This window comes from Girardinichthys multiradiatus, chromosome 5, assembly GCF_021462225.1.
Source record: "Girardinichthys multiradiatus isolate DD_20200921_A chromosome 5, DD_fGirMul_XY1, whole genome shotgun sequence".
In the NCBI taxonomy this organism is placed as follows: domain Eukaryota; kingdom Metazoa; phylum Chordata; class Actinopteri; order Cyprinodontiformes; family Goodeidae; genus Girardinichthys; species Girardinichthys multiradiatus.
The window spans coordinates 9,046,080-9,059,031 of NC_061798.1; the positions used below are offsets into that span (position 1 = coordinate 9,046,080).

Here is a 12,952-nt window from a genome sequence, read left to right on the forward strand (position 1 = left end):
TTTCTAATATTTAACTTTTTCAAGATATCCTAATTTTCCGAAACACTGAATTTTGGGTTTTCATTATCTGAAAGCAATAATCCTGTCCAGGGTGTACCCCGCCTCTCGCCCATAGACTGTTGGAGATAGGCACCAGCTCCCCTGCGACCCACTATGGAATAAGCGGTAGAAAATGACTGACTGAAAGCAATAATCATCAACATTACAAGAAATAAAGGCTTCAGATATTTCACTATATGTTTAATTAATCTATATATTTGAGTTTCACTTTCTGAAATGAGTTCCAAAAAAATTTAGCTTTTTCATGATATTTTAATTTTTTGAGATGTACATGTATAGACTAACTGTAAATCTACCAAAACATCACTGTCCACCTAAACCGACAGCCCAGACAAGGAGAGTATTAAGCAGCCCATGAGGCCCATGCAATTTTAGAGGAGATGCAAAGATCTACAGCTCAGATGGGATAATCTGTTAACAAGACAACTATTAGTCATGCACTCCACCAACCTGGCCTTTATTAAAGAATAGGATGATGAAACTCATCAATAAAAAGTCCTAAGAACTGTTCCATTCAAGCCATTTAGGAAACACAAGTAAACATGTGGAAGAAGACTATGGTTTGATGAGACTATGTTTGGTGAAAAACTAACACAGCACATTAACCTGACTCACTATCCCCAAGGTTAAACATGGTGGTGACAGCATCATGCTTCAGTAGACACTGGGAGAAAGGTCAGAGTTGATGAGAAAGAGGAGTTCAATACAAAGCAACTCTGGAAGCCCTTGCTTTGCTGCCTGTGCTATGAATAACTTCTGTCCATATACACACCTTTTGTAAAACTTGCTACTTTAACATCCATCAACCTGCAGGGATTATTAAATCTGATTCAGATCAGCTAGTAAGATTTTAGCCAGCTCCTTTACACATAGCAATAGAATAAATCTGTAAAAAGGTAGCGAGAAGCCACATGCCGAGTAGCAGAATGACAACATAAAGATACTGTCATGATTTGAGGGTGTTTTAGTTTTTGTTTGGGTTTAATTATTCTTATTTCCAGTGTATGTTTTGAATCCTGCTTCTGTTTATTATTTTCCTGGTTGTGCTTTATTTTCTTAGTATTGTTTTTGGTTCTTAGCGTTTTCTAGTTTATGTCTTGTACGTTATGTTTCTCTCGGTTAGTTTGTGTCCTTGGATTTCTGTTTTGGTCTTGTCACGCATTGTGTTCACTCTACCAGTCTATAATCAGCTTCATCCGGTCCACCCTCATCATGCCAATCAGTTTCTGCTTTGTGTCTGCACCTGTGTCTTGTCCTTTATATACACCATCATTCTGTTTACTCGTCGCGGAAACATCACTTTACTTTGTCGTCTGTGCCTGTTACGCTTGTTAGTTTAATTCCCGCCTCCACCGGAGAGTGATTTTGTTTTGCTTTAAATAAAGCTGTTTTTACTTACGGTCAATCTGCCTTTCCGTCTGCATTCTGGAGTCCACTCCGATCAGTCATCAATACCACAGTCTGCAGAAAACTGGTCAGAATGTAGTTTTTATAAAGTGCTTTTCTGCAAAAACTCAAATACATGTGAAATTTACCCAACAACTAGAACTGTTGCTTCGTATATGTAACCTTTTTTTCTCAGAGTGAGTGCTAGAGGTGAATACATCATAGCTGCCGTTGTAACTTCAATTTGTCTGTGTGCTAATCTGACTCTCAGGTCACTTACTGGGATGTGTGTGACGGCTCTTCCATCAGGGACTTGGAGGGCTCCCAGTCAGGGGCCATCAACGGCATGCACATCACACAGGACGGCAGCCACTTTGTGACAGGTCTGTTGCTCTCAGTGTTACTTCTGCATTGTGTCACCAGTGTTACTGGTCTGAGCCAAGCTTAATGAGTGTGTTATTTGGGGTTTATAGCTCGTCAAATACAGTTCTGGTCAGAAGTTTACATACAGTCTTTGAAAAAATTAGTTTTTTTCCCCTTATAGCTTTCTTCTGTGAGGTAAATTGTTTAAATTAGCCACATTCAAGGATTTTGGAATATTTATGTTACAATCAAAGCGCATCCCAATCAAATATAAGCCCCGACTTTAACTAGGCCGCTCCAAAATCTCCATGATGTTTTTTTTCCTATTTAGACTTGGACTTGCTCATTATTGCCATTATTGTCATAAACTGATGACTACAGAATTTCCTTCAGGATTTTCTGGAAGAGATCAGAAGAGATCAGAGATCAGAGTTCATGATAGTTATCCAGACCATTACACCACCACCACCATGTCTGACTGTAGGTATGATGCTGTTTTTCTGAAATGCTGTGTTATTTTATGCCAGATGTAATGGGACGCACACCTTCCAAACACTTTCACTTTTTTCTTCTTAGTCACAAAATCTTTTGACCAAGATGTTTTTTTGGTAAATATGAAATAGGTCTTTTTGCTTTTTTAGACAACAGTGGTTTTCACTCTCATGGATGCCAGTTTTTCCCAGATTCTTTGTTGTTGTTTGAAATGTGGACACTGATCTTCACTGAGGAAAGGGAGGCCTATAGTGCTTTAGATGTTGTTCTGGGTTCTTTTGTGATTCCCAAGATAAGTATATGGAAGCTTGTTAGAAAAACTGTAGATGGCTATGATCATCATACATCTGCTCCTTTCCACCAGATCATGCTCAGACATCTTGATGAAAACAGGATTTTATTTTATGTTTTATGCCTTTATATAGAATTGGGTTCTCTTAAGTTTCTTTTTCCGGGTATTTTTCATATGGCTTGTTTTTACTCCTGCATCTCGTTAAGCACGTTTCACCTCTTCAGAGCCCATGTTTTCTCCTCCCCTGCTGACACTGTCAGACAGTTTTACAGCTTTCCTTCATGTTATTAAAATATTTTCTCCTTCTTGTATTGCCAGGTGGAGATGACAAGCAGGTGAAGGTGTGGGACTTCATGCTTGGAGACATAACCCACGTAGGTATGCGTCATGGTGCCAGTATTTCCTGCACCAGGATCTGCTCCAACAACTGCATCCTGGTCAGTGCCAGTGCCGACGGAGGCATTTGGAGATGGAAGTTCCCTCACCCTCCCTCTTCCTATTAAACTGTTAAACAAACATTTTCTTTTATTGTTTATTTGCAAATGTTATAATAGCAAATTCTAAATGGTTCCACTAAGATTGCAGAATGGATTTAAACTCTAAGGAGAACAGATGTGATGGAGGAACAGAGGATGGGACTGGATTCACACAGTATTACTAATTGAACATGTCATTGTCTTGAGCTCTCTCAGTAAGTCACAAAGAAAAGTGCTGCTTATAAGTATTTGTTTCTTTATTTTACTTCTGCAATAAAATTGTGTCAAGTAGAAATGCAACAAGATCCTTTTTAATGCTTCAAGTGTTCTCAGAGTTAGAAAGGTTCCCAGTGTGGAACCATCAGGTTTCAAGGTACCAACCTGAATTAGCAGGCAGATGGTCTGGAGAGTGACTCAAAAAATCATCTTAAGAAATTAGGAAATTCTCTGCAAAGCTCTATCAGGCCTTTAAGGTGGTAGAACAGAATATTTTTGTGTAAATTAAACTTGGAAAGGTAGGTTCAAGATTTTCTATTTGACAGAAAAATATCAACTGAACCCATTCTGATATATCTAGCACACACCTGCACCTGCCTATCTTCTGGAGACTAGAATTTCTACATTTCAGCACAGCAGAAGGATCATCATGCTTTCAAAGTGTTTCTTAGCTGCAGGAACAAAGAGAACAAATAGACTGCTAGATGTAGTCTAAAGAGGACTCCTATGCCATACTTTCCCAAAATCCCCTTCTTTTGGAAATTCTCCATTCTCTAAAAGTTTTATCCATCATCCATTCTTCAGTTTTTCCAGGTTGCATATTAAAGGCCTGACCGTTCAGAGTGAACCTTTGTATTTATGGCTAAAAAGAACAGAGAACCTTTGAAATCTGAATTGAAAAATATGGATACTTGAGTTAAAAATATGTAGGGAACCTGTCTATAAAGTCCACAAAAAAGATTGAATGTGAGTGAAAATGATACAACTGTTCAGACAAGGCATTTAACTAAAGCCAGGATTTGTCAAATAGCTCAACTTACACTCAAATTTAGGCCCTATTTGTGTCTTAAATTCATGCAAGTAAGATTTCACAAGATATTTTAAAGATTTCCTCCCCCAGAAGAGGTGGGGAGGGTATGGCAGAGAGAACGAAATAAATATCCAAATGGAGCTGTGGAAGGTTTGGAAAGGATCTTCCAAAGCAGTTACTTGTGCATGGTTCTTGCTAACTAATATCTTAACTACGATATGCTTTGGAATTTGGGTTAAGAGCAGGTCAAGGCAGCTGCAACAGAAACTTAACTTCCAGTCCAAACAAAATAAATGAAAAAAACACACATGCAAAATCGGAAATCATCAGTTCCTTTTCTTTTTGCCACACTGATCATTCATAAACAGAGTTACAGCTGCTTTAAAACTATCATCTTCTAATGTCTGGAAATGGTCCAGTTTGCCCCAGAGTTTGGTAATCTTTAGTTCCAATGTAAAGGGTTAATTTCTCTTCCCACAACGAAGAAGAATATTCAGAAAATCATGGAAAAAAAACAAGATCAGATATTTGAATATCTATTTCAATAAATCAGCATATCTGGTCCACTGGATTCAATCTGTAGCACTGCTGAGCTGTGAAATTAAACCTCTGATTATTAGAATGCAACTGAATACTGCATAAAAGATGCTAGATCCATATTAGAAAATCAGGGCTGCGCATAATGTGTCTGGCTAAAATGGCTCAAACATAATTCATTTTACCAGCTTTTGTCTGGTCTTTCTGCAGCTGCAGCAATGATGTGAAAGATTTGTACAGCAGGATAAATATCTCTATACAAAAAGATCCTTCACCAATGTAATGCAATAAAACAAGACATTTATGCAGGGGATATTAATGGCTGCAGATAGCAAGTTACTTCTTTGAGAAACATGAGTTTATACAGTGCTTCCAAAAGTATTGAACTACTTGATGTTACAGCTGTTGTGCAACAATATGTTTGGTTTGCCTGTGAGTAACTATGAATAAGTGCCAGCGTTATTAATTTAGATCAAAACGACCAAGTCGAGGCACCGCCTGATTAGCAGAGTCAAAATCCAAACAGCTCTCAGTCTTTGTCAGTTATTGTTTTATGAAAACCTGCCTGGTGAGGTTTGCTATTATAGAATAATAGATGTTGGAGTGAATTCATGTCGTGGCATTCTCAAACAGCAAACCCTGCATACCAAATAAAAACAAACAACTCTTCTGTAAAGTACAAGAATTTATTAACAGAATACTTAAATTTCCAGTCAAAATACTTCAATTAACAAATTCCTTAACTAGGCCAACATTCTAAATTAAAAGAATGAGGAAAACTGGGCAGGGTGTGTGGTGTAGCAGTAGAGCACACGACCCATATACAGAGGCCTCAGTCCCCAGTACTAATAAACTATAGCAAAAGGAAAACAAAAGAATAAAACCAAAAACCAATAAAATCATGCAATGATATCACTATTCTGTATGAATGTTTGTTTTGGAACCAAGGTTTGTTTTAAAGAATTTGGAACGACCCAGGCTACATAGGCCGAGTCCTTCGATGGCTGCAAAGGCCTTGAGTGATAGGCTGTGAATTTGGATGGTCTAGCTTTCACCAGCTGTTCCCGCCCTTACTTCAGTGTAACTTCTGTCGCTTAGCAACCGTAACAGTAAGCACAGAGCTGTGAAGCCGCACTAATGGAGCCTGAAGGTTAATCCCGCTGTCTCTACTGTAAATAACTGTTGCTTACATTGTTTTTTTCTTTTACGTTCCTAGATATAAAAATATAACACGATAAATAAAAAAACATTGATGACAATTGCGATTTTATTTATTTGTAAAGCTTTTAACAGCTTAAACACTAACATACATACAGTACAGACCAAAAGTTTGGACACACCTTTTCATTGCAGCGGCATGCTATTCCATCCGGTTTGCGTTTAGTTGGACCATCATTTATGACCCCAAACACACCTCCAGGCTGTGTAAGGGCTATTTGACCAAGAAGGAGAGTGATGGGGTGCTGCGCCAGATGACCTGGCCTCCACAGTCACCAGACCTGAATCCAATCGAGATGGTTTGGGGTGAGCTGGACCGCAGACTGAAGGCAAAAGGGCCAACAAGTGCTAAGCATCTCTAGGAACTCCTTCAAGACTGTTGGAAAACCATTTCAGGTGACTACCTCTTGAAGCTCATCAACAGAATGCCAAGAGTGTGCGAAGCAGTAATCAAAGCAAAAGGTGGCTACTTTGAAGAACCTAGAATATAAGACATATTTTCATTTGTTTCACACTGTTTTTTGTTCGGTATATAATTCCACATGTGTTAATTCATAGTTTTGATGCCTTCAGTGTGAAGCTACAATATTCATAGTCATGAAAATAAAGACAACTCTTTAGGAACAGAGCGTACTGTGAGCTCCCGGAACAGTGGGAGCGGACATCTCCAAAAACGTCAGAGCACTTTTGCTATTAAGCGATATCTTGATAACCCATGCAGATATTTCAGATTTCCACAGCTATATTCTCCCCTTATAACATCATAAAAATTTGTTTTGCTTTACAGAAAGCAAAATATATCCAACTTTATTCACAGTTTTTACTTATCTTCCACCATTGCTGGTTTTGATTGAACAATCCACTACGACCTGCAATGAATCATGGGATAGGGTGGGCTAAGAAGGATACACCAGACCCATACTCTAAATCTCAGAAAAAGGACGAATTTGTCGGCCGCATTTGGAGGAGCCTTTGAATTTGGACAGCTTTCCTCGACTCATTATGATGTAATTGGCCTACAAATGCAGCTTTCTAAGGATGCAGCCCCTGGGGTTTGACACAGCTATTGTCAAACACAACAATTTGGCCGTCGGACTGCAGGTATGATAAGGTCATATCCAGAATTAGCAGTTTAGGTAACACAAAGAAAATAACTTATTTAGCAATTCCTTTAAAACATGCATATCTTTAAGTACAATTCATATAAATATTAATATGCACATTAGAACTAGCACTGTGCAATGGCCGATTGTAGTGCAGACAGCATGAGCTACCATATGCTGCAAACACAGCAGAACTAATCGTCACTACCGTTTAGTACTAGAGCTTTAGCTTCTTATCAATAGGGATAACAAATACAATATTGCCCTTTTTTTTTCACTAAGCGGATGTATTTTTTACAGGTTAGTGAGAAGCATGTTGAAAAATACAGATATAAACGAGCAAACCCATGATACCGTACCAACAGTGTTTAAACCAGTCATTAAGACAAAGTTTGTCCTAACTTTAGAACACAACTCAAAACACATTTTGTAGCATCAGGGCTTAAAGGCCTGTTGCACCTCAAGCGGCATGAACAAACCAAAACACAATCAAAATTACCAAACTTTAAATGATCCTAAACCAATTTCCTCTGTCCAGACACAACCTCTTACGTGAACTGTTCTGATGAATAGGAGTTCCAAGGGCCACTGAGTTTCTTGGGTGCTGGTGCCTCTCGACCTGAGGTGGAGCGTCTGGTCGGACTAATTCATGCAGGCAGAGTGCAACAAAAAGCTGCTTCTTTCAGTGCTTCTTTCAGGGCAGTGGAAGGAAAACCGCTTTGCTGATGTAATTAGAGACACTGTCTCTTCTTGGGGAATTTTGTGCTTACATTCTTTTCTGCAGAAGCTTAGACAGACAGGTTAAGGCAGTTAAGGCTTATCTTTGGCCAGGCTACGTTGTCCTTTGGGGGGGGTGTGTGTCTGCACCAGCTTTGGACATTTAGAGACCCAAAAGCTCTGGTTCCGAACTTTTTGCCTTTTCTTCTTTGAATAATAGCTCCAGGTCAGTCTGATTGGATGTAGACGATCTGTGAACATCAGTTTACAAGTTTTGCCACAGTTTCTGAATTAGATTTAGTTATGGACTTTGACTGGGTCATTTGATCATGCTTTTGTCTTCACCATTAGAGCTCTGGCTGTATGTTTAGGGTCATTGTCCTGCAGGAAGATGAATCTACTACCCAGTCTCAAGTATTTTGCAGCGTCTCACAGGCTATCTTACCATCAACTTTGACCAGCTTTCCTGTCCCATTTGAAAAAAAGCTTCCTCACAGCATAATGCCGCCACCACCGTGTTTCATTTGAGGATAGCTGTCCTGTCAACAAATTTCCCCACCTGAGCTGTGGATCACTGCAATTCCTCCAGTGATGTTAAAACGAACTAAACCATGTACTACTTTCCTTCCTTTTTATAGTTACGTACCTTGTTTTGTTGGTCTACCACACAAAATTCCAATAGAATTGACTGCAGTTTGTGGCTGTAACAGTTCAAGGGGTGTAATTAGTTTCACAGGGCACTGTGTAGAACTGTTTTCATAACAAATTTTAACAGGTTTCTAGGATTTCTTTCTTTCACCTCCGGAATATTGCCAAAGTTTGATTTATCCTCTCCAGGAGTGACGCTGAAAAACTAGTCCATACATTTGTTAGTTCAAGGCTGGACTATTGTAATTCTTTACTATCAGGATGTCCAAAACATGCAGTCAAAAGCCTTCAGCTGATTCAAAAGGCCGCAGCAAGTGTTCTGATGAAAATTAAAAAGAGAGATCATATTTCCCCTACTTTAGCTTCCCTTCATTGGCTCCCTGTTAAATCCAGAATAGAATTTAAAATTCTCCTCCTCACATATAAAGCCCTTAATGATCTAGCTCCATCATACATCAGAGATCTGATGGTTCCATATGTTCCTAACAGAGCACTTTGTTCTCAGACTGCAGGTTTACTGGTGGTTCCTAGAGTCTCTAGAAGTAGAATGGGAGGCAGATCCGTTAGTTATCAGGCTCCTCTCCTGTGGAACCAGCTCCCAGATTTAGTCCATGAGGCAGACACCCTGTCTACTTTTAAGGCTAGGCTCAAAATCTTCCTTTTTGATAAAGCTTATAGTTAGAGTGGCTTAGGTTATCCTGCGCTATCTCTGTAGTTATGCTGCTATAGGCTTAGGCTGCTGGAGGACACAATGACCACTTTCACTCTCTCTGCTACATTCTCATACTACTCTCCAATTTTACATTATTTGCTGTTATTTCAGTTTTTAACTCTATGTGCTCCCTTTGTTTTCTTCTCTTTCTAGAAGCTACATCTGGCCTGGCTCTGTGTTTAGTTGTGGCACCCTCCTGGAGGGGGGCATCGGCCAAGCTGCTGCTGCCAACAACTTAATGCTCATCGTCTACAGATTGTACACCTGGCCCTGCCTTTCAGAGTGTAACTCTGTCTCTCCTAGACGTAGCTACTGGCTGAGCTTCTACTGTGACTAGCTGTATCTGCTCTCTTTCATAATCTAGACTTGAAAACTGGCTCAGAGTTCATCTGCTTAGTGGTCTTTCTATCCTTGATGAAGCCTCTAATGGAGCTATATCCATTAATGTTTCACTTTTCTTTTCAATAGAAAGTACACCCTGAATCAGTGCTTCTGTGTTCTTTTTCATGTCTCTGCTCTGTTCTCTCAAACCCCCAGTCCATCGTTGCAGATGGCCGCTCACACTGAGCCTGGTTCTGCTGGAGGTTTTCTTTCTACTGTCGCTACATGCATGATCCATATGAGATATTGCTGCAAAGTCAATGGAAGTGACTGTCCACTGTCGCTACATGCTCATCCAGGAGGAGTGAATGCAGCAAGTCACTCGATGCCATCTGCTGGGTTTCCTTAGACAGAAAAACTTTTAAACAATTTCAATAATAAACTTAAATCCGACTGCACTGTTTGATAGTTAGGATTAATTGGAATGTATGTACCTGACTTGAAATCTGTAGGATTCGATTGAATTGACTTTGTAAAGTGCCTTGAGACGACATGTGTTGTGAATAGGCACTATATAAATAAAATTGAATTGAATAGAAGAAATAGTTTTGTTTAGTTTCTACCTTTTTAACACTAACCTACAAATCATTTATGCAAAGAAAACCCCTTACATCTTTTATATGTAGAGGCCTCAGGGCTAAATCAGATGATTAATAACTAAAAAAGTACATTTTTGACAAATAGCAGAAAATTGGTGTAAAGAAGTTAACTCTGAATAACCTTCAGAAAGAGCCCAGAAAATGTTTTTCCAAAACCCACTTTAACCATTTACATGACCCCCACCCCTGCTAACATGTGTTTGGACTTTCTCAAGGAGAAAAAATATTGGAGTAAATGTATTTTTGTTTTGTGTGAATGCTTGGCGCTAAAGCAACAAGTTGCTCATTTTATTTAGAGTTGCCCAGCTAATTAACAGTTGACCAGATATCTGGTGAAAAGGCTGTGATAGAATTGTCAGTAATTCTGATTGTCAGTTTATTTGACTGGCACTACATTTAACCAATCATTTTATGTCACTCGAAGCTGTAATTATTGTGATTTAGGACATTTGAGAAAATGCCAGGTACAGATAGATGATTATTGTCAGCTGATCTGGAACTGGGATGAAATTCTCCTGCCTTGATGTTGTTCTGTTTTCTATTTGCATAAAGTAAACTAACAACAAATCATTATTGATTGTATCATCTATGGCTATAAAAAATGTTTTCAGTTTGGTTACCCAAGAATTCACCGAAGTAAACCTTGAATATCTTTCCGACTGAAGCAGCACAAACAAGCGTTTTGCTGCACAAAACAGCACAAATGTTTGACTCCAGTTTTGTTAGATTTGAGGAAGGTGTGTGCTGGGGGGGAGCAACTTCACTCAGGTCAGTCATGGTGGTAGTGTGATGGTCTGGAGCTGATTTGATGCTTCAGGACCTGAAAGACCTGTGTTAATAAATGGAAACATGCATTCTGCTCTCTGTAAAACTAAACTGAAAGAGTATATCCAGCCATGAGTTCTTGACCTTAAGATCAAGCTCACTTGGGTTAAGCAGCAAGACAATGACCCAACATACAACAGCAAGTCCACCTCTGAACAGTTAAAATACCTAAATGAAGGTTTTTGAAGGATGTAGTGTATACCTTAAGGGCATTCAAGCTCAAAACCCTCCAGTATAACTGAATTAGTACATTTCTGCAAAGAAAAGTCTGCCAATTCCTCCACGGTGATGTAAAAGACTCACTTGCAGTTATTGCAGATGCTTGATAGCAACTGTTGCCAACCAAGGATGGCACCACCACTTATGTGCAGGAGGGAATCTACTTTTTCACATTGGGCCAGGTTGGTTTGGGTCGCTGCTGTCCCTCAATAAATAAAATGATTCATATATATTCATATATTTTAGATTCATTGCACACTAACTGAAATATTTCAGGTCTTTTATTGTCTTAATACGGATGATTTTGGCATACAGCTCATGAAAACCCAAAATTCCTATCTCACAAAATTAGCATATTTCATCCGACCAATAAAAGAAAAGTGTTTTTAATATAAAAAACATCAACCTTCAAATAATCATGTACAGTTATGCACTCAATACTTGGTTGGGAATCCTTTTGCAGAAATGACTGCTTCAATGCGGCGTGGCATGGAGGCAATCAGCCTGTGGCACTGCTGAGGTCTTATGGAGGCCCAGGATGCTTCGATAGCGACCTTTAGCTCATCCAGAGTGTTGGGTCTTGAGTCTCTCAACGTTCTCTTCACAATATCCCACAGATTCTCTACGGGGTTCAGGTCAGGAGAGTTGGCAGGCCAATTGAGCACAGTGATACCATGGTCAGTAAACCATTTACCAGTGGTTTTGGCACTGTGAGCAGATGCCAGGTCGTGCTGAAAAATGAAATCTTCATCTCCATAAAGCTTTTCAGCAGATGGAAGCATGGAGTGCTCCAAAATCTCCTGATAGCTAGCTGCATTGACCCTGCCCTTGATAAAACACAGTGGACCAACACCAGCAGCTGACACGGCACCCCAGACCATCACTAACTGTGGGTACTTGACACTGGACTTCTGGCATTTTGGCATTTCCTTCTCCCCAGTCTTCCTCCAGACCCTGGCACCTTGATTTCCGAATGACATGCAGAATTTGCTTTCATCCGAAAAAAGTACTTTGGACCACTGAACAACAGTCCAGTGCTGCTTCTCTGTAGCCCAGGTCAGGCGCTTCTGCCGCTGTTTCTGGTTCAAAAGTGGCTTGACCTGGGGAATGTGGCACCTGTAGCCCATTTCCTGCACACGCCTGTGCACCGTGGCTTTGGATGTTTCTACTCCAGACTCAGTCCACTGCATCCGCAGGTCCCCCAAGGTCTGGAATCGGCCCTTCTCCACAATCTTCCTCAGGGTCCGGCCACCTCTTCTCGTTGTGCAGCGTTTTCTGACACACTTTTCCTTCCCACAGACTTCCCACTGAGGTGCCTTGATACAGCACTCTGGGAACAGCCTATTCGTTCAGAACTTTCTTTCTGTGTCTTACCCTCTTGCTTGAGGGTGTCAATAGTGGCCTTCTGGACAGCAGTCAGGTCGGCAGTCTTACCCATGATTGGGGTTTTGAGTGATGAACCAGGCTGGGAGTTTTAAAGGCCTCAGGAATCTTTTGCAGGTGTTTAGAGTTAACTCGTGGATTCAGATGATTAGGTTCATAGCTCGTTTAGAGACCCTTTTAATGATATGCTAATTTTGTGAGATAGGAATTTTGGGTTTTCATGAGCTGTATGCCAAAATCATCCGTATTAAGACAATAAAACTACCTGAAATATTTCAGTTAGTGTGCAATGAATCTAAAATATATGAATGTTAAATTTTCATAATGACATTATGGAAAATAATTAACTTTATCACAATATGCTAATATTTTGAGAAGGACCTGTACAGATAGTTGTACAGAACAGAGGACACCGATCTATGGGAGGTTCCCGATCAGACTTGGAGCCATCTGTCACCTCTGTATTTTTACTAACTCCGACGAGGTTTTGATGTTCCTCAGACTCAAAGATAAA

The 12,952-nt window shown here is 39.8% G+C and overlaps 1 protein-coding gene across 1 annotated transcript in view; it reads left to right on the top strand.

Moving 5' to 3' along the window:
• The window catches only part of cfap52 (cilia and flagella associated protein 52), a 28,121-nt gene extending 25,012 nt beyond the window's left edge, over positions 1 to 3,109 (top strand). The window contains exons 13-14 of the mRNA XM_047364659.1: positions 1,718 to 1,829; positions 2,912 to 3,109. Coding sequence (XP_047220615.1) covers positions 1,718 to 1,829; positions 2,912 to 3,096 — 297 coding nt within the window. The 3' untranslated portion in view covers positions 3,097 to 3,109. The remainder of the gene's footprint in view (positions 1 to 1,717; positions 1,830 to 2,911) is intronic.
• Positions 3,110 to 12,952: the final 9,843 nt, after the last annotated feature.